At 40.6% G+C, this 22,781-nt stretch overlaps 1 protein-coding gene across 4 annotated transcripts in view; it reads left to right on the plus strand.

Moving 5' to 3' along the window:
• Positions 1 to 22,781, plus strand: part of LOC117493439 (bis(5'-adenosyl)-triphosphatase-like) — a 562,060-nt gene that overhangs the window by 48,602 nt on the left and 490,677 nt on the right. For 2 of the 4 annotated variants that reach the window (XM_034143996.1, XM_034144002.1), the window contains exons 4-7: positions 1,906 to 2,024; positions 2,177 to 2,348; positions 2,440 to 2,588; positions 2,797 to 2,997. The exons of the other annotated variants lie outside the window; for them this stretch is intronic. In XM_034143996.1, the coding sequence (XP_033999887.1) occupies positions 2,015 to 2,024; positions 2,177 to 2,348; positions 2,440 to 2,588; positions 2,797 to 2,975 (510 nt within the window). In that variant the 5' untranslated portion in view covers positions 1,906 to 2,014 and the 3' untranslated portion in view covers positions 2,976 to 2,997. Of the gene's footprint in view, positions 1 to 1,905; positions 2,025 to 2,176; positions 2,349 to 2,439; positions 2,589 to 2,796; positions 2,998 to 22,781 lie in introns of those variants that run through there. 4 annotated transcript variants of the gene reach the window in all.

Raw genomic sequence — 22,781 nt, forward strand, 5'->3', positions numbered from 1 at the left:
ACTTGTGTACGTCTTTTATACATGAATATGTGTCCCCGGTGTTCCAGGGAACTCACCAATGGCGCATTTCCACTACACGGTCGGCCTCGGCCACACTCGGTACGGCTCGGTACGGCTTGGCCGCGTTGGGCCTTAACAGGGCCGACTCACTTCATGCTGCGCTTCCATTACAGTTTAGGAACTGGGTAGTAACGCAGTGTAGGCGGAGCCGTGACGTCATCTTCAATGAGAAATCCAGAAACACAACACAGCCGTTAGCTGTTAGCACTCAGAGCTCACAGCTCCTTATATATGTTCAGAAACTCGACAAAAGTTAAACAAGTACACACCACAGACTGCCTGTGTCATGGTGAATACAGTCGCTGCTTAATTTATGTCTGTATAGGCCGTTGTTGTGAGTGTGGACGGTCGGGGCATATACTGCGTTAGCTTAGCCAATCTCCATCTAGAAAAACACGAATTTTAAAAGGTTTTTCGCCTGCCGTCTGTCTGCAGACTTGACAAAGCATTAATTCATGGTTTTTACTAACCGGTATCAGTATGTTGTTACTTCGGCATCATTTTGAAACGTGTATTACAATTAAATCACGGTCAAATATGTCCATCTTGTTGTAGTTCTAGCCCTCTTGCCAGCGCTCCTCTCTCTAGTTTAGCATACTCAGCCCGACTCAGCCCGACTCAGCCCTGTTTGTTGGCCCCGATAGAACCACAATTTTCTAGGGCCAGAAAAGAGGGGAAAAAGTGGCCCAGCGCCGTGCCGCGCCGGAACGAGGCCTAGTGGAAGCACAACCAAAAAAGGGGACGGCACGACACGGCACGCTTAAAGCGAGCTACGCGCTGCAATGGAAATGCGCCACAAGTGTCAGAAAACACAACCCTCTCTATTTTCTTCCATACCCAAATCTCTAAAAACGGGGCTGCAACGGATCTGATAAAAACTGATCCAGATTTGAACACTTTGCTGACGTCAGGACGGTGGCGCTACGGCTATTGGGCCAACTCTCCACCTATCAGGGACATGTGCCAGAAGACTACAGCAGATTTCTGCTTGTGTGTTCACAACATTTTGCCCCGGACATGTTTATGAACTTCACTCAAGTCAAAGAAGGATTTGCCTCCAAACTAAGGCTAAAACCGGGATCAATACCCACCATCCGGGACCAGGCCAGTGAGGCCACATCCAATTTGGAAGCTGTACGTTTTTATTTAGCAGTGTTTTTCCTGATAAAGCTATTCTAGCTTGTAGCATGTAGCAGCGCCGTATCAATGTCGCCTCAAATCCAACAGTAATTGGTTAGGTGTTTATATGTTTTTGCAACATTTTATTTTATTTTGTACGCTCCGCTGTCTTTGCTTTTATTTTAATTATCAGGCATTTGATAACATGCTCAGACATACTGCCGCAATGGCGATCTGTGTGAAGGCTGTAAAGGCCCGCCATAGCAGATAACACAAGTATTTATTCTCGTATTTATTAGTATTTTGTATCCTCTAAAATCATATAAAGTAAGTTATAATAACAAACGTAATCTTCTGTAGCTAAGTGCCGTTTTTTGCAGCGTTATATGTACAAGCTTTTCTGATTGTAGTCTGTAAGAATGATCAGATATCATCGATCTGTAAGCTACGCTGCCGTTTTTTGCAACGTTATATGTAAAAGCTTTTATGTTCTTACTTGTTAGCGCACATGAATTTAAATGGGTGTGTGTGTGCACGACTGTTAGGATCTATGGGGGAGGGGGGAGACACACCACGAGTAAAACCGAGCTAAAGCACCGTTGGTTTGTTGTTGTTTTCTAGCCCCCATCTTTTGGGATTTCAGACTATAATTATCCAAATAGTATTTTCTCATCCTGAATACTAAGTTGAGATGATTTTGTTCTAACTATGTTTTCTTCTTTACAGGCCAGCACCTCACATGCTACCAGCAGATTACCTGTGATGATAGATTCTGCATGTCAGACTGACCCACCGAAGCACCGTACTGTTCGTACACACCGATAAAAGGAAATGGATGGCAACAGGTATGTTGTTCATAAACCATATTACATTACTCCTCTATAAATATTTGTAAGGGACAACTATTGAATACAGGATGTTGTCAGACACAATCTATAAAGCATGACAATTCAAATATATATAATATCAAATATGACTTTGATTTTCAAATTCTTAGGAACGCCGGCCTTTTGCAAGCTGGAGAAAATTCTCTCAAACAAGAGGATTTTGAAAGCTGTGGCCAAACTCAGCCCCCACCACCAGACTTCATCTTTGGAGGCATTCCACGGCGTCATCCTGCACTTTGCTCGAAAGAATGTTGTGTTTCCATTTCTTGGAATGTTGTTCAGGTAAAATAAACCATAGTTACTTATAATTAGTGACAATTTGTACATCCTTTGCTATTATTTACATTTTTTTTTCTCATTACGGAAATTAAAGACTGTACCTGGCAGCCCTGCACTACAATGAAGACGCTGATCGTGCACAAGCCACTACATCCACTGGAAACCCTCTGTATAAACTGCAGTTCCCAAAGGCCAGGAAGGGAGAATGCAGAGCAAAACCCATAAAGACTGACCCCACATTCCGTAAGTGTTTAAAATATTTATTATACAACTATTTACACAACAAAATGTACACCTTACATTGGATATTTCACATTTCAAATCTCTTTCAAAAGAAACTGCAGCGTTACAACAACAATGGCAGAAGTAAAAGAGTACACTCTCAGTTTTTTCACATGCATACACAAATCTAAACCAAATATTTGTTTTGCTTTTTTTTAATATTGCACAGGCTACGTTGCCAACTTGATGGACCTCATCTTCGACCAAGTCTTTGTGGACCCTGCACCATTCACAAAGGAGCTTTTGAAGATACCCATCCCAGAGGACCTGTGTTCCCAATATGAGCGACCTGACAGGGAGGAGGTCATCGCAGGTTATACTACACGGTTCAATTTGGCTGCTGTCTGAACCCAACATAGACATTTTGCGGATCAGGAAACTCCCTGCGAATCCTGAGGACAACGCAGGCCGGAATCACCACTCTGATCCTGCGTCCAAGGAAGCCCCACCACCAGCTCACAAAAGTTCTGTAGGCTGGATACATGTGACGCCTGAAATAATTTCAAAGAATATTTAGTGAAAAGCCTATGTCATTTATGTAAAATACAAGTACATTTACTTTATTTTTATGGGTTCAAAGAACCTTTGCTTTTAACAATAAAGTTCCGACAGTTTATATCAAATGTGTCATGATTATTCATGTTGGATGGGTAAAGTATATGCTGATTTCAAAAGCATAAGGTTGTGTGTGGACTTTTTTTGTCATCAACAAATGGGTGTGTTATGCCATTGCTGTGTAGTATATGTAATATAATAGTAACGCCATGTACAATGACAGAATGAAATGAAAGATTGCATAAAACCATATACACCAGTATTTATTTTCATGAACAATATTAGCATACGTTTTACAAATTCAGTCAAAAGAAACAAACCACTCACTGCTGTATTTGCCTCATCTGTAGTCTCCCATATTCAGCTCTGTATATATTCAATGCATTCTGCAGGGAGAACACATTTAGGCACACAGGCTCCAAACCAGGATGGTCCACCATACAACGCACCGAGTCCTCAAGTTCCTGCATCCGTCTTGACACCTAGTGAGATAAACATATATTGAATGACATGTGAAAAATGTATTCTCTAAACAGAGAACTTAGTGAAGCTATCAAAAATGTTACCTGTGGTATCTCAATGGAGCACACATTCTCAGCTTCCAAAGGCATTGTGGCGCAATTTCCGCATGTACACCTGTATAAAGAAGTCAATAAATGAATAAATGTTTATTGTATGATATATGTAGCCTACCGCTGTTTTTGCGTACACATTTCATTCTTGCTAATTAGCCAAAATATGAACGGAATAAGTAGCAAGCATCGTAACAACAAACAGAGTTAACGTAAAATAAATAGGGACAAAAGTGTGTCAATTAACCATTCAGAAAGGTCCTGCTGCAACCGAGATATTTGCACTTCCACCGAAACCTCGTCTCCTTCAGTGTCCGATTCTGGATCATACTCATCAAAATACGCTTGAACGCATGCATTTCTCTGGGAGGACATGTTTCTTCTCGTCTAGTTTTCAAAACAAGCATGGTAACATGACGCTCGTGCCGTACAATATATTATTTAAATATAGCATGATAGGTCCACTTTAAAATAACATTTCCAAATAAATAAATCCTTCGAATCTGCCTGTTCAGTTTCTGTTGGAATCTGAAGGGCTAAATGAAAGAAGCTCCTTTGGCCGTCTCTGCGAGTTACTGTGAAGACAGGAGCTGATTGGTGGTCCTGCTGTAAGGGCCCGCTATAGTAACTCAATGAGAGAGTAATGTCAAATGACAGTACAATTGACCAATCATATCTTCCCTCTAAATGGGTGGGCTTTATTTTCGCGGACTTTATGACAAGTTCCGCCTGCTGTGAAGTTTATACATGTGTGTTATAGAGTGGTGCAGTGACGCGTCCTAAAACCCGGAAGTAAGCTGCGACAAAAAAGCAATGGGATTTCTCCATAGGGTTTTGGAAAATAGCTGGAAATAAGGTCTGTGGAAAACGAACCTGTTAGATAAATGCACGTTTTGTTCAGCTGGATAATATCCACATATCTACCCTACTTTTATAATTTTCTAATCTTAAATCTAATCGATAGATTTATGATCGATAGATTTATGATTAGCATAAATTTGTTCATGATGGCTCATGTCAGTGATAGTGATGACATCGTTCGAAATTAGTCATTTTCAAGATTGAGATAAATTGGAGTGGCAAAGGATCAGCTGCATGACCCCGCCATCAAGTGCTTCATCCAAAAGGACAGGAGGATGGACTTTGTGTTTAAGTGATTTGATCATCAAAGGTAGGCCTAAGTCATTTTCAATGTGGGCCGCCGTGCCGACTTAATTCATTTCTAATTGTTACTTGGCTGTGGGTGCCCTGTCATGATAGGTGTTTATATAAATGGTGTTGTTTTGTGTGATAGAGGGTCGCTGTCATTGATGCGTTTTGCACCCCGGGCCTAGGTATAAAAGTCACGGCTCGCCACTGTTGCTCGCATTAGCATTATTAGCATTAGCCCAGTGCACCAACGGAGACGGACTAACTTATGGCAACAGAAAATAAAACGTGGGAGCGGTGGAGTGATGAGGAGGTGTTGGCGCTTCTGGCGATTTACCCGGGACTTCGGGTGGCAGTATACGCCGTGAAGTTGTTTTCGGCCTGCCAGTAAACCCAAAGCAGAAGAAGAAGAAGTGACGTCAGCGGCTTCATTTGCGTAATCTTCCCTCAGGGACTTATTCCGGTGTGAACGCGATCTACTCTTTAGTTCCAGGAACTAAGTACCGGGAACTAAGTACCGCAAAGTACTTAGTGTGAAAGCGGCTAGTGTTTCCTCTGCTGTACTGATACATGTTTGTCACATTATTGTTGATTGCTTCAGAAACTCCCAGGTTCAACCTCTTTGGCATATAAACTTAGAGTAGGGCTGTGCGATTATGGCAAAAATCATAATCAAGATTATTTTGGTCAATAATTGATATCACGATTATTAAATACGATTATTCATTGACTTCCATTTATTGAACTTTAAAACAAATAAAAATAATAATTTGAACGGTATCTTTTTAACTGTTGATTACCCTGAACGTGTAATTCAACTGAAAAACCAATACAAAAATAAATGAAATATTTACATTTAAATAAATAATGTAAAAATAGTAAATACCAATAAACAAGATCAACAAATATTTTGGAGCACACTTCCACAAGCTACTAAACATATATAAATATGATAAATAAAAAATAAATTAGACCAAAATAAATTAGATCAAATATGTTGCAGTGCACTGTCACAACCTAGCAAAGCAAAATAATTGTTTTTTTCGATTATGTTTTCGTGTGGCAGGCCAAAATCGTAATTGCGATTAAAATATGATGAATTGCACAGCCCTAGCTTAGAGATATACAATTACATATATTTCTACAAGGCCAGGGGCCTGTAGCACATAGCAGAGATCAGTGAGGTTCATTGGAGGGTCCCAAAGCTGTCGGCCCAGCCAATCGTTGATCAGTGACACGTTGAGGTGGGATAAGATGCTGTTGGTATGGTGGCTTCAACCCTGCCCGAACTATATGAACTATTAATCGTTGCCAGTTTACTGTATGTTCAGTAGGGTTAGGGTTAGGGTTAGGGTTAGGAAACTATTTCCCAGTCCCAAATCCCAACATCTCAAACATTTGTAGGGAGGTGGTCGGGTTGGTTTTATTTTACTCTGACAGTGGAGACTGATGTTTGCATTCAATGCATATGGCTAGATTTAGGCTATAAATACAGCAGTCATGGTTTGGTTAGGGGATAAGAGAAACCTGCTTCACCTAGCTAAAAAAAAGCCATACAAATATAATTCATGCTTTAGTTGCCACACGAGATACCGCAGGTCTTCCTTTCTGCAGGGGTCAGGCTGTACAACCACCACGGCCCCTGGTAGACCCCCCACACATAGACTAGGAAACCCCTAACACTGTCTTTACATAATACTTTGTGCAGTATACCCTCCTGCAATTTCACGTTTATTACCATGGTGTACATATCTGCTATTTTGTTTTAGTTTTTGACTTATTGTGTTATTAATAACATGCTTATCCATTTTATAATTATTTTCCTAACTTTTTCTGCTGTTGTAAACATGTAAATGTCCCCGTTGCGGGACAAATAAAGGATTTCTGATTCTGATTGATATTGTAAGATTCAGGATACAGTAATCCTCGCTGAACGGTTGCTGGTGTCTGCTGTGTGCATGCTGGTCAAGCCCCTTCCTCAGTTGTAAAGTTAGGTTTGGATGGGCGATTGTTAAAGCCATCTTATATGATTCACATCATTTTAATTACCTGCGTAAAAGCAACCTTTTTTAAGGATTTTAGCTGAACTCTGCATCTTCAGCTACATTCAGGGTGGCTTCCTGTCTGATCTGCACTGATCATATGTTATTCTCAAACACCATTAAAGGTAGGGTAGGTAGGTTTGAGAAACCGGCTCGAGATCGCTAGAATTTGAAAATACACAACCGGAGAAAATCTGCCACTTCCTTATAGAGCCCCTCCTCCAACACACACGAACGCGCACATGACCAATGAGGGCACGAGATAAGTTTGTGCACAGATGGAAGGCTGACAGGCAGGTAGGCCATCCAGTTATTTTAGCCGGGCCGGCTAAAATGATTGGTCGTACTTTTTACAGTATTACGGCTTCCACAGATGACATTTTTTTATGGATTTTTTGTCAAAGCACTTAAGATATTCATTGCTATCGGGATGTTAAGAGCATTCCATGGAATATAACAAAAAGTGTATCTCGAGCCGGTTTCTCAAACTTACCTACCCTACCTTTAATGTCTGGGATAATGATGCATCCATCACTGTCTGATCCCATCTGTTTTGATGGTCACACTTTATCCGGAGCAGGTGGATCCATCACCATCTGGTCATCGGAGTCGAGGCGTTTCAGTTTGCTTTGAGAGGAAAGAGGCTGCCAGCAGAGCCTCAGAGGGAAGGCCCTCCTCACCATCCTGTTGTTTATACAGGATTCATTAAGGAATAAATATGTATTTTCTAAATGTTCCTTCATGGCTCCCAAAGGTGGGATTCATTTCTGCACCACTCTTGGATTTGGAACGCAGTGTTAGCATGAATAATCTAACAATATTCGGTCATTTCATATTTCAATCACGTCTGCGCTCTGTCTATACTGCATTGTATGTGGTGAATCAAGTATTTATCCTGTTCAATGTGAGTTTTTTATGATCAGACATCTGACAAAATGATCTATGATATTAAGTTTAAGAAATAGTTGAAAGTAAACTTTAATAACATAAGACACGTTTTTACTTGTGACGTTTGATACATTAATTGCTGTGGGAATAATGTCAAGGAATACAAATATATTTAAATTATATGTTGAATCAATTAGCTTTTATTAAGATTACCCGTTAACAAAGTTATAAACACAAATTCAGGAGTGGTCAAACTAAATTTAAATGCAATCCTTTCTCTTCTATACATTTCAAATGAAATGCTTCATTTATTTCTAATGTATGTTATTCCGTAATTCAGCTGATCTCCGAAATGCTTCCCTGTGGGCTACAGAGTAAATGACAGCTTTTTGATTATAGTCATTATGCTCTGATAATTAAACACAACCCCTGGTTATGGCACAGTGGCTCAGTTTCTGGCTCTGCAGCCTCTCACAGGTCGGTCCAGCAGCTGCTCTGTTCTGCGTGGAGTTAGTGTGTTCTCTCAGTGTCTGTGTGACTCAGTTCTGTGCTTCACTTTGTTTAACACACACACATACAGGTCGATGTAAGTTGCAGCAAATGTGTGTGTGTCGGTCCTGTGTAATTGGCTTCTCACACAATCAACCCCCCAAGACCATGCACATGGTACTTTTTTATATGCTTTTTCTAAATTCCTATAATACAATTGTCACTTTTAGTATATAATATGGATTATGATTAGGGTTTCCCTTTTGGAGTGCATGTATAGTGGCCAGTGTAAATTCAGGGCACACACAGGATTTAGTGCAGTGGAGGTCAGCTGGTCCTTTGATGTATACTATACCAGGGTATATGCAGGAGTCCTGAAGTCAAATGTAAGACCCTTTCCATACATTTTAAGACCTCATCGCCACTTTGAGTTTTAACCGGTTACATTGGCGACACACTTTACCTCACATTGACTATATACAGTATTGATTGTCCTTCCTCCTTATCTTCCAACCATTTGGACGCAGACTTGCATTTCCCCATAACGATGTAAACGGACCTTCGCGCGTTATCAAGCAGTGAGCGTGCGATGTCCTGTTCAGATGACGTCAAATCCAACGGGATGCCATAAATAAACTACACAGAATCACACTACACACCTACGCAATGATTACATTCAGGCAAACTTTAGAATACTACCTCTTTGGACAATTTATAGACTTATTGAAAACAAGCTACAAAATGTAATACCTTGGAAAATGCCGTTTAATACTTTTTAATACTTTTTAATAGCCTTAATTTTCACTAAATTGATTTATCAACTTTTAATTCCCCCTTTTAAAGACCCCGCGGACACCCTGTATACCTTTTCATGCCTCAACACAACACTGGCAAGTCTTGAGGTGATCAATCATACAAATGGGGATGATAAACAAAAGCGGTCATGTTGTTTCACTCAGAGGAAAGAGGAAAAGCTGAAACATGCTGACTGCAGTGGGGTTTGAACCTGTGCTCCCCTGATCCGAACATCAACGCACTAGTACACTGCACCACACGCCTCCCGTTTGTTATCAGCGGGATGCATATAGTGATATTAACTGATGATATATTCTGATTGGTTGTGTTTCTTGTAGTGTGTGTTGGACAGAGGGGAAGGGTTTGTATTTTATATCAGCAGTTAGTGACAGTGATGGTAAGAGTCAACTATAGTGCAGATTCCATAACTGCCCTGAGATCACATTGTTAATGTGCAGAGAAATGTCAACGGTTTGAATCATTTATTGAAAAGTGAGTGAAGGAATTAAAGTATGAATATTTTATGTTAAAAGGCATGTAAGCTAAATGACTCATACTAAATTGGAATACATGACACACAATAACAGCAGCATATGTGGTGTGGCCTTCTGTATAGCTCTCAGCTTTTGTATTGTAAAATCAGCAGAAGATTAGTAGTTGTGTATTTTTAGCACCAACAGAATGATGTGTGTTTCTTTAGGCGAACAATGTCTCCGATCCCGTGTCCGGAGGAAGCTGATTGTCTGTTAAGTCAAGTGTAAATGAAAGATAGCTTGTGGATAATGAATAAGACTATACAAGTTACACTTTAAGCACATTTTAATATTTCAGCTTTATTAGATCTGGATTCAGAGTTACAAGACTGCGTGTCCTGTCAGTTTGTGAAGCTAATGTTAGATCAAGTGCAGTACTGAATCACGTAGTTGTCTTCAGTCTGATATCATTACCTTAAACAGACATGATCAACCTTTAATCTGTTAATACCAAACATAGACACAATGTATAGCTTGTGGTGAACTGTCATAATAATTATTCTCTTCCTCACCATTAAACACTGTCAGAACTACAACAATACTATTTCCATCAGGACACTCTCTTCGAGGATTTACCGATCTGATGCAACAACATTTATTGTATTGGTGACTGCAATGTGATGCTCTGGAAAAATGATGAGCAAGGTTGACACTGATTGCCTGTCCTCTGGGCACTGTTTTGTTCTACACCAAATAAGAGTGTTTCATTTTTTTTCAAGGTCACAATCTTGTATTCATCCTTATTTATTTTAAAAATGTAAAATTTGCCGGGACACCAGGCACACAGACATTTAATCCTAAATGATAGTTTAGAATCCATAGACCATTAAAGTGAAATGTAAGCTTGCCAACAAAGACAGGCCACACACCATCAGAGTATGAGAGAACGGAGAACCTGACTTGGGCCAGCATCTGGGGGTGGATCTCAAGTTACTTATTTTTTATTTCCTCGCTCCTCTGTCTCACCGGAAGATGATTTGTCTGCGCCATCTTGAGTAGCGTCCCATTGCCCTTATTTGTGCCGGAGGATCGAGGAGTGATAACGGAGGAGCGATAATCGAGGAACCACCAGACCATCCTCCGGTGAAATCCTCAGCCACTCGCCCCGCCCCCTTACTGTGTATCGCTCACTGATTGGACGATGCAGCGCATGCACTCATCTGATGCTTCTTAACATGAGAGCAGCACTCCTCAGTTTATACAGTGTTTTGTTTCAATTAAGGTATCATCTAGTTAAAAATGTGATATATCTGAACAACAAAGTGGACAAAAATCTTTTTATTCATTTATTGGAAACATTTTTCATGATCTCCAATTCATTTTTATTATGAACACAATAAAATTAAAAGCGGGCCCTCGCGTCTGTGCGCCTGTCGGGGAGGGTCGGCGGTCGTCCCGGCGTCAAGTCGATGCGCGCGAGTCCTCCGAAACGAGCTGTTTGTCATTTCTATAATTTTCGCGTCCCAGACTCCTCGGCCCTCCGGCAGCGACCCGGAAACGGATGTCGGCGCGCCGCCTCGAAGGAAAACAAATTTCTATAAAGGCTCGTCGAGGATCGATTATCGAGGAGGCTGTCTGGAGGAGCCGTAACCAAGGATACAGTTGACAAAAAATTTTTTACTTTCTCGAAAAGGTTGTGTGTCCCAAGTTTTGAGTTTTGCGTCTGAAGCTCATTTTATGTCATCGTAATAAAAAAAATGTTTATAGGCCACGCCCACATTCGGCATTTGTTTCGACACTTTAAATCTCAGTTCATAGTCACCCCAGAGTATGTCTAAAATACGTTTTGATTAATAGCGGCCATATTTATCGACTGAACATGCTCATTTCCTAGGGTAATGTGTGTGACCCTCCACCGATGCTGTATACTATGTTTGGTGTCGAAAAACAAAAAATTGAAAATTAAGTGAATATTTCACTGTTTTGAACATTATGCTAATTAAAAGCTTAGGGGTCCAAGAGGATTATTTGTAGAGCAGGTCGAGACGGATAAGTGTGCAAAATGTCAGGTCATTCGGACTTACGGTGCGACTATGTAAATGTTTTCATAGGTGGCGCTAGCGAGCAGGTTGGACAATTTGAACCCATTGACTCCAGAATATTGAATTTTTCACCGGTCCTGGCGTCCGTGCAAAATTATACAACTTTTGAAGCGTCCTAAAGCCCTCAAAAACAGGAAACGCCAGCAGAAAAATTATAATTCCACCAATAACAATAGGTTCCTCGCACTTGCCGTTGGGTCCTAGTGCTCTCGTGCTCGGGCCCTAATAATAATGTTAGCAGTCAAATGCAATTCAGAGTAATGATGGGCTGGATGTAAATGAGAGAATTATCAAGTTTCATACAATTCATGCTGATGGGAACATTAATGTCTGAACCAATCTCTTGACAAACTAATTTTAGTTTTCAAGTCAACAATTCACGAGTCCAAGTCACTCTTGAGTCCCCACTTTTCGAGTCTGAGTCCAAGTCCGAGTCATCTAGGGAGAGTCGAGTCGGAGTCCAAGTCCGAGTCACCCAAGGAGTGTCCGAGTCGAGTCCGAGTCATCATTACCTGTGTTCGAGTCCGAGTCCAAGTCCAAGTCACCCAAGAAGAGTCTGAGTCACAAGTCTTCATGTATTAATCTTAGTGGATATATTTGTTGAAATGTAGCTGTAGCTCCTCTACATTGCTTTTATCCTGTCATGTTATACTAATTTGTCTATTGAACTGCTGTGAAGCGAGTTTGGCTACAATTCTTGTATAAAACAGGGATGCAAACTCATCAGGTATGAAAAAGGTGACAAGGATCCGAGCCCCCCGACCCCACGGAATATCAGCTTTAAAATGAGGAATAACAGAGGATTTTAGCAGTCAGAACAACTAAAGCAGCAGTGTTAATAATAACAGAAACGCCAAAGAGTCACATCTAATAGAAATATATAAAAGCATTTATTTTAATTGTGTAGCAGTCAGTTTATAATTTTGGCAGCACTGTTGAGCATTTTGAAAATGTATTTTCATGCCTCTGTGCAAGGCTTAGTCTTTCTATCTTTATAGCCACTGGTGTAAAGTAACTAAGTTCATAAACTCAACAAGTACTATACTTGGGTACAATGTTGAGATACTTGTACTTTATTTAAGTATTTCAATGTTTTGCTACTTTGTTCTTCTTCTCCTCTAGAGTTCAGAGGTAAATGGTGTACTTTGACTTAATACTCCACTTAATACCTTTAGTTACTTTACAGATGTGGATGAATGATGTGAAATATAATCAAGTGTTAAATCAGACTTTAGTTCCACCTGGAGTAAATCCACAAGCTACCCTGCAGTATACAAAGTCATTACAACTAGCTGCACCTTTACCAGCTTTGAGAACACTTTCATGATCAATCATTATAAAACATATCATATATATTATTCTGAAATGGACCAATCTGCACAATGACTACTTTTACTGTCGCTACTTTAACTATATTTTGATGATGATACTTTTCTACTTTTACTTGAGTAACATTTTGAATGCAGGACTTTTACTGAAACAGAGTATTCCTACACTCTGGTACTTTTACTCAAGTACAAGATCTGAGTACTTCTCCTTTTACTCTAGTACAAGATCTGAGTACTTCTACTTTTAATCAAGTAGAAGATCTGAGTGCTTCTACTTTTACTCAAGTACAAGATATATACTTATACCACCTGTTTATAGCCTATGAAAAAAACTATTAGAAAACGAAGGCTAAAGCTAACGTTAGCAGATAGTGACAATGTATTAGCTAGCTCAACGATAATATTGCGACAGAAAAACTTTTCAGCGCACATCACGCTCTGCCGCTCTGACAGGGAGCTCTGCTCTGAACACCTGAACGGCCCGTTCTAACAGCTGTTCACCAGCGGTCCAGTCTGTGCCACAGTGACTCCGGACCGCACAGTTAATATTAACGAACGCACCCGTAGGTAATGTAGCTGCTGAAGCTAGACCATCATCCCGGAGCAGCAGAGCCTTATTATACATCCATGAGCAGAGCCGACAGGCAGGAAGACTCGAGCACACAGCTCGCGCTTCATTATAATATATAAAAAAAGAACACCATGCGTGTCATGATGGCACATAACAGCTCGCGGCCGCAGATTACTCCGGGTCCCAGACCCCCCCATACCCCACAAATATTTTTATTGCAGATCTACATGAATCACACAAACGACCTATTTTGGATTCAAAACGGCGAATTTCGCCGAAAGGTGACAAGTTTGCATCCCTGATAAAAGATGCTATGCAAATATAAAGCCTATTACTAATATTAATATTAATAGTATTATTATTATTATTTGTATTATTGTAAATGACCTTTAATATGTCTAACTATATTTAAAATGAGTTACCTTTTAGAGAAGTGATTATATTTGTATGCCAATATTTTCCGATGGTAAAGTTTTCGTTTTGCACTTTTATTTTGATAGTAATAAGATCGGGACCTTTATTTTGAAGGAACTTTTACCGGAAGTCAATGGGCAACGAAGCAGTGTAAACACACATGTATAATGACGGATAGATGACGAATAAATTAACATATACTAAATAGTTACATTGGGTTTTTAGCACCTGGCTGATAAGGGCACAAGCTCTTACGTTGGTAATGATTGTATAAATGCAAGGGTGTGCAATAAACAGATACCATCAGTTAGAGAGTCTGACCATCATTCAGCCGGGGACGCTACAATTATTATGGTGAATGTTTAAATCAGGGGTGGGGAACCTCCGGCCCCCGGGCCATATACGGCCCGCAAGACCATTTGGTACGGCCCTCGAGGTAATTTATAAACACACGCAAAAATGAAAACATTTTAAGAAATCTAGACCGCAAAAAAATTAAACAAGCGAGTGCCTGTTTTTCCTGGGTTAGGTCAGGGTCCTTGAACACAACACGAGCCTAACGTGTCATCACGTGGTATATGTCCCGTCTGACAGGGGTGCAGTTCTGACGGAGAGCACCAGAATGCCGCTCCGGGCCGGGACTTCAAAAATGTCAGTACCCATAAGGAGCCGTACACGTACATCTTTGTTGATATTAGCATCTGGTTAGCTAGCTATGCTAACGAATATAAGAAGCTTTTTCTCCAACCAGTGAGGTAAAAGCACATCTTTATATGATCATTATAGTTATAAAAAAATAAGAGAATAAAGTAAACAGGTATTAAATACTATATGACAGTAAAAAAAAGTTATTAATAAACAAGAATACAGTTTAAAAGAGTGATTTGTAAAATATCCATAAAGAAAATCTGCTTACAGTTCTGTTTCATATGGGTGTTGAGAGATGTATCCATAGATCTCCTAATGTTGCTCTCAAAGTGCACCAGATTGATGCTTTTAACTTCAACATTTAAAAAAAAATCTTCCCCCCCCCACTTAAATCATGTCCACATGAATAAGAAACTAAATACATTTGCACACATCTTGTGTCCATATCTTTCTGTTTTGGGGGTCATGCCACGCATGCATACGCGAGTCATGGTAAGATATCTGGATTAAGAGGTTGCTTTTACTTTGCACAACTTGAAAGAAAGGCGAAATTAATGGGCTGTGATTTTAGTATTTTTAAGCAGAGGTCAATCATTTGTACGGCCCTCGGAGGATGTTGAAAAATTGAAATGGCCCTTGAGAGGAAAAAGGTTCCCCACCCCTGGTTTAAATGATATCAATAAAGATTAAGCCCCAGAAAGCACATGGCTACTTAACATGCAAAATGAGTCATTCTGCATGTTAAGTAGCCATGTGCTTTCGTGTTATCGGCTGAATCTTTATTTATTGATTAGATCACGTTACTCTGATGATAGTGTTCAAGACAGATATGTCTGAACTCGATCCTTAGAGTAATGTGTTATGGAGCCTTCTCTTCAATCTTTTTTCCACATAACGAGCATTTTGCTCTGCTCTTTCCCAATGTGGAAGCAAAATCTGTGAAAGCAGCACGATGCGTCTCTGGACTCTTTAGACTGGAATAACGGGGGCGCGCTCAGTACGTGAACTTGCCTCGCAGGTGCACACACCAGGACAGAGGACATCTGACTCGAGACAAAACTTGCTTGAATCCGAGTCCAAGTCGGAGCGTCAATGTACAAGTCGAGTCCGAGTCATCATGGGTGAAAAATTCACAAGTCCGAGTCATCGTGCGCGAGAATTCACGAGTCCGCGTCAATCAGTACGCGAATCCGAGTCGAGTTACGGAAATCGGCACTCGAGTCCGAGTACTCTCTGCCATAGGGTGAATGGGATTCAGTCATGCAGGGAGTTATTCTAATAAACATACAGTAATGAGGAATATGGGGAGCATGTTTACGCTTTAGTTTATTTAACAAGGCTATGTGTCTCCATACAGTAGACCTTTCAATGATGAGTGTCCTTCACAGTGTGTGTGTGTGTGTGTGTGTGTGTGTGTGTGTGTGTGTGTGTGTGTGTGTGTGTGTGTGTGTGTGTGTGTGTGTGTGTGTGTGCTCTCCCCCCCCCCCCCCTCTGACACTGTCTAGAGCAGGGGTCTCCAACCTTTCTTCATCTGAGAGCTACTTTCCAAAAAATAAAAGTGGCCAAGAGCTACTTGCATCACATCGCTTACATTTATTCACATAGCCCTCATCAGTTGAATTAAGCTATACTTTTATACACGTGTGAAATTGCAATACCTAAAGCTTATCAAAAATAAGGTCCAAGAAAACGAAGATTTCTCACATATTATTATGGCCCACATAATAAGTACATCACTGAACATTCACATAAGTGTCCTTAATCACCACCTTACAAGCATTTCACTCTTTTGTTAGTGAGATTAATGGCACTGCATACAGTCCACCATAGAGGTGTATGCTGGACCCACTTAGGTTCACTTAATAGAGTCATTTAAATGTTCATCAGTCGGTCTTGTTCTGTATTTAGATTTCATTCATGTCAGAAAAAGCTGCTTCACAAAGGTATGTAGAACAGAACCAAATAAAGCAGACATTTTCAGTGCTGCTTGGTGAATGTTCTTATAGTTTTCTGGGTCTACAAGGCTCCAGAAATGTTGTGAGTTTTGCTGAGACTTAAGCTGAACATTATTTTGGAGATCTCCACAGGATTGACACTGAACAGTTGTTCAGCCATCTTTTTTCTTCTTCTTCTTCGTCTTGACATTAAATTATAAACCATAATAAATCAATTGTATAGGTCTAGCCTCCCTATATCTGTGTGTGAAAATGGTTCCATCCTCAAAAACAAAAAACTAATACTTCTGCAGTCTAGCTGCAGCTTCTAGCTACGGTCTTCTGTTAAAAAAAAGACACACATGACTTGAGTCTGAAAACAGCAGGAGTATTTACAATAGCATTATAAAAACAAAAATAGTGCATGTGGGTGCACACTTACATTCTCTGTCTTACTGTTACATAAATCCCATGAATGTATGAGATTAAGTTAGCTTCATCATATCTCAATCAGTGATTAAGTGAATAATAAAGTTTCTATCGGGTCACTATCAGCCTGTCACTCATTATTTTCAGGGAGGGGGCGGGGTTTGGAGGAACGGAGAGGAGACGGTGATCGCGGAAGCTTTCCTCCTGCCTTCACAAACTTTACACAAGTATTTATCAACTGAAAATAGCAAGAGGACATTCATACTCTGCAATCCAAGACTTGATTAAATCCACCAAAAAACCTGACATGACGATAACGAGTGTTTTTCAAAAAACACAAATCCCTCCCTGTGTGTCTCTGAGGCGCAGCGACAGGGCCTGATTCAGAGCGGGTCATTCTGCTGTTAGTTCTGGACTCGTGCTGGTGGAGAAAGCAGACTGCTCCGTGTGTGTTGTCGCTGTGCTGCTGTCACGTCTGTTCCTTGATCTCTGCGTCACCGACCATTTGATATTCGTGTGACAGAAAAAAATCTAAAATAAAAAAACGTTATTGTCCAGCCGCGGCCGAAAAATCAATAAGCAACCTTACTACGCTATAATCGATAATCGAGCGGCGAGCTACTGAAAAGCTGCCCGCGAGCTACCGGTAGCTCGCGATCGACGTGTTGGAGAGCCCTGGTCTAGAGCTTTGGCTGATCAACACACAGATGCAGCCTCTATTGACCAGGCCTTAAATCACACTGCTGTGTTTCTCCTTCATGTGCGGCCATGCTGTTTACCACTTTGATGTCAGTGACTTTTTTTTTGGGAGTGAACGTGTTTCACTTCACCTGCAGAACTGTCCAGATGGATGGCAGGGGGCATGCGTGTGTTCCCATGCCATCTGCTCATTATCTGCATGGGCCCCCCCGCCTTACCTAAATGGAGTCGGTGCCTGCTATTGGCCCTCTGGGGACTGTGTGACACAATACACACATATGAGCTGCTAGTTGTCTGTGCCCACAACAACAGCATGCACATTGAGCGGTGACATGTTTACCTGGTTTTTCAAAATCCATCTTAAAATCATATAATCATATAAACCCAGACGTTCTGTTGTATTTGTCTTACACTGGACTGCTGTTATTTGGAGACCTCACATGATTTAATAATGTTCAGCCACACCTGCTTCCTGCAGCGCATTTGCACGGAATAAACAGTGTCTGTCTTTCTCTTCTGTTCCCAATTCAAATCCAAACGATTATCTGCAGATATGACTGAAATGTAAGGATCACCATGCTGCGCAGCTACAGAATCCTTCTGAATTTGCACATAAAAAGCGTGTTTGCACAGCACCGGTATTACCTGGGATTACTTTGTGATTTGTAAAAATATAAAGAGGTCACGTTATCCATGCATATTTTTGGATAGATGTTTATCATACCCACAGATAATGTTGGGATCTGGTTGGTATATATGTGTGAAAGAGTTTAATCTAACCTGCAAAAAAACGTGTTACTTCCTACTGGAGTAAAGGTGTGTTCTGAACCTAATCCTAAAGTGTGTTTTTGCATATGTACTCACCCTAAACAGCAAATTCATCATGTCCTATCTGACAGAAAAGAACAGTTTGCTCTCCCTGTCCTCTTCCCTGGGGAGGGGGGTTCACACTCAGACAAAGAAAACAATAATTCATCTGAGTTTCTTCACGAGTCAACACTTTAAAGCAGCACTCTGTTAACGATACAACATGTTAGTCTTTTGATATATTGCTTTAATGATTGTTACCGTTAAAAGGTAATTAAAAGGTCAGCTTCTGCTGCTCAGGGTCGTAAGTAACAGGAAGAAGGCTTGCAGCATCTGGAGGGGACTATGGAGTTGTTGGATGAAGTTTAAACGGAATCAGGTGCAAATACTTTAAAGCTCACCTATTATGGTATATTTGAACAATATATTATAGTGCAGGGATCACCAACTACATTTGTCCAAGAGCCAACATTTATCCAAGAGACACTTTTGGGGCCAGCGATTTTTATATATAGCCCAGAATTTTGAAGTTGTTGACCGGGGGGGGGGGGTCATGTACTGCTGCTCATGTAATGGGCAGCATTAATATATACCCACATGACAGCTAAGGTCAGAAGAGCTTTATTGCTGCGGCTCGTCTGGTCTTGCTACGGCTCGTCTGGTCTTCAACCTTCCGAAATGTTCCCACACCACACCGCTCCTCCGCTCACTTCACTGGCTTCCAGTAACTGCTAGAATCCACTTCAAGACAATGGTACTTGCGTACCATGCTGCGAATGGATCTGGCCCTTCCTACATCCAGGACATGGTTAAACCATACACCCCAGCATGTGCACTCCGCTCTGCATCAGCCAAACGGCTCGCTGCACCCGCACTGCGAGGGGGACCCAAGTTCCCATCAGCAAAAACACGTCGGTTTGCTATCCTGGCTCCAAAATGGTGGAATGAGCTCCCCATTGAAATCAGGACAGCAGAAAGCTTACACATCTTCCGGCGCAGACTGAAAACTCATCTCTTTCGACTCCACTTCGAGCGATTAGAATTACGAACAAAGAATTACTAACAGAGCACTTATATACAGGGATACAAACTTGTCACCTTTCGGCGAAATTCGCCCTTTTGAATCCAAAATAGGTCTTTTGTGTGATTCATGTAGATCTGCAATAAAAATATTTTTGGGGTATGGGACCCGCAGTAATCTGCGGCCGCGAGCTGTTATGTGCCATCATGACATGCATGGTGTTCTTTTTTTATATATTCTAATGAAGCGCGAGCTGTGTGCTTGAGTCTTCCTGCCTGTCGGCTCTGCTCATGGATGTATAATAAGGCTCTGCTGCTCCGGGATGAGGGTCTAGCTTCAGCAGCTACATTACCTAGGCTACGGTGCGTTCGTTAATATTAACTGTGCGGTCCGGAGTCACTGTGGCACAGACTGGACCGCTGGTGAACAGCTGTTAGAACGGGCCGTTCAGGTGTTCAGATCAGAGCTCCCTGTCGGAGCGGCAGAGCGTGATGTGCACTGAAAAGTTTTTCTGTCGCAATATTATTTAAGGAATCGTTGAGCTAGCTAACTAGCATACATTGTCACTATCTGCTAATGTTAGCTTTAGCCTTAGTTTTCAAATAGCTTTTTTCATAGGCTATAAACGGAGGTGGTATAAGTATATATCTTGTACTTGAGTATAAATAGAAGCACTCAGATATTGTACTAGAGTAAAAGTAGAAGTACTCAGATCTTGTACTTGAGTAAAAGTAGAAGCACTCAGATCTTGTACTAGAGTAAAAGTAGAAGTACTCAGATCTTGTACTTGAGTAAAAGTAGAAGTACCAGAGTGTAGGAATACTCTGTTACAGTAAAAGTCCTGCATTCAAAATGTTCCTCAAAAGTAGTCATTGTGCAGATTGGTCCATTTCAGAATAATATGATATGTTTTATAATGATTGATCATGAAAGTGTTCTCAAAGCTGGTAAAGGTGCAGCTAGTCTGAATGACTTTGTATACTGCAGGGTAGCTTGTGAATTTACTCCAGGTGGAACTAAAGTCTGATTTAACAAAAAAGTACACCATTTACCTCTGAACTGTAGTGGAGCACTTGAAATGTTTTGGCTCTATGAAACCTGATGTACTTATATGATTCTGTTTTCTTCAAGTTTGTATCTTCTTGATCGAATGCACTTATTGTAAGTCGCTTTGGATAAAAGCGTCAGCTTACTTTGCAGATTCTGATTAATGATGTGAAATATATACAACCCTTAAAGCAGACTTTAGTTACACCTGAGTAAAATTCAGGGAAGGTGATTGTCAAGTGCCAAAATAAACTATGCAATATATTAGACGTTAAAGGGGACCTATCATGCAAAATGCACTTTTGTACGTCTTTTATACGTGAATATGTGTCCCCGGTGTTCCAGGGAACTCACCAAGTGTCAGAAAACACAACCCTCTCTATTTTCCTCCATACCCAAATCTCTAAAAAAGGGGCTGCAACGGATCTGATAAAAACTGATCCAGATTTGAACACTGTCCTGACGTCAGGACGGTGGCGCTACGGCTATTGGGCCAACTCCACCAATCAGGAGGAGACAGCCACGGCCATTGCCGCTCGAAAGCGCTGGAGACGCTGTAGTACATATGCCAGGCCTGTAAGTGGCGCTGTAGTCTGCCACAAAAGCAGCGAAGAAGACTTCCCGGCCATAGTTACCATGGTTACCCTTCTGTTTATTCTCCGCTGTGGCTTTCTTTCTCCCTCCCCGAGGCAAGCGTTTGCTCCCGCTGCAATGCAATCCCTCCCCGTCGAGGCAAGCACTGTAATTCTCTCCGGTTAGTCCACCAGCAGATGACAAACACCCACCTCTCCGCCTCTTCCAAGGAACGAGGGGACCGTGCGGCAGAGTTTCAGTTTCAGTTTGTTTCGCCGGTCAAGATGTCCGTTAAAGTTTAAATCTTCCGGACAAAATTAGAAAAGTGCCGGTCAAAGGTCTTCTTTGTTATTTATTGAGCTTTAAAACAAATGAATAACGACTCTATATAATAAAACACGGAGGACGGAGATCTCTTTTTCTCCCCCTCTTCTGACAGCCCAGCAGCTGATCAGAGCACGTCTCACCTCTCCTGCAGGGGGGCGTGGTCAGCTGAATCAGACCCGTAGACAGCAAACATCACATAGAGCGAAATGAGGCATGGCTAAAATGCATGATCTGTTTGGTATTTTGAAAACAGAAACGTATAAATATACCTTATATAGGTATGGCCCTACAATATATCATTTAAATATAGCATGATAGGTCCACTTTAAGTACTTTGTCAGGCTTAATATTTATCTCTAGATACCCCCAAAGTGTTTTTCTTATTCAAAAGAAGACCTTAACTTAAAGTATTATTTCATGTTTAAATAAAGCCTTATTAGTTTGTCTGTTTTGCACATCCTCCTATTAATATCTTTGGACGTCCTGCACTAAACTGTTTTATTGTAGAGATCACTACAGTATCTTCTTGATATTTTCTATTCTATATTTCTATCATTGACTTTCTACTTTCCCCCTATGTAGGCTACTCTTAATATTTAAATGTTTTCATCAAATATAACATATTCAATAAAAAAATGCAATAACGTGCTTTAACTACTAGGCGGTGCGGGTTAAAAACTGTCAAGTTTACAGTGTTAACACAATAAATTATACTTTATGAGGATGTTACAAATAACACACAGCATACCATAATAACTTTGTATTATTAGTGTAGGACACTTATGTATGTATAACATGTGTAGTTTTATTCCTGTTTTCACATAATTGTACAGGATATTGCTATATTATTTCACATATTGTAGTTCTACACATTAATATCTGAGGTATATCCGTCATTTAATGGTAAGCTATTGAAATTCTGAATCCATAGATGTGTCTCCCATCACCCAAAACCCCTGACTATTCTCTCAACTCAGTATTTACATTCTTTAATTCAAAGAAAATCAGTAATATCTTTAAAAACTACAAGTTCCTTTCTATCAGCTGTGCACCGTTATGGTGTAAATATAACCTATCTACCAATTGGATCAAATATAAAAGTCAGCCGAATTAGTGTTGATACTGCAAGGAGACGTATTGTGTGAAGAGAAACTGAAGATGTTGTTTAATTGCTGATATATTTATGATCCATGTCACATATTCAGTTTCGGTGGCATTTCTTACAGTTTGTCCTAAGGTCTTCTAATCAGGGCTCTATAAATAGAGAACTACGGCAGATGTGTAATATTTA

This window comes from Trematomus bernacchii, unplaced genomic scaffold (genome assembly GCF_902827165.1).
Source record: "Trematomus bernacchii unplaced genomic scaffold, fTreBer1.1, whole genome shotgun sequence".
Taxonomy (NCBI): Eukaryota; Metazoa; Chordata; class Actinopteri; order Perciformes; family Nototheniidae; genus Trematomus; species Trematomus bernacchii.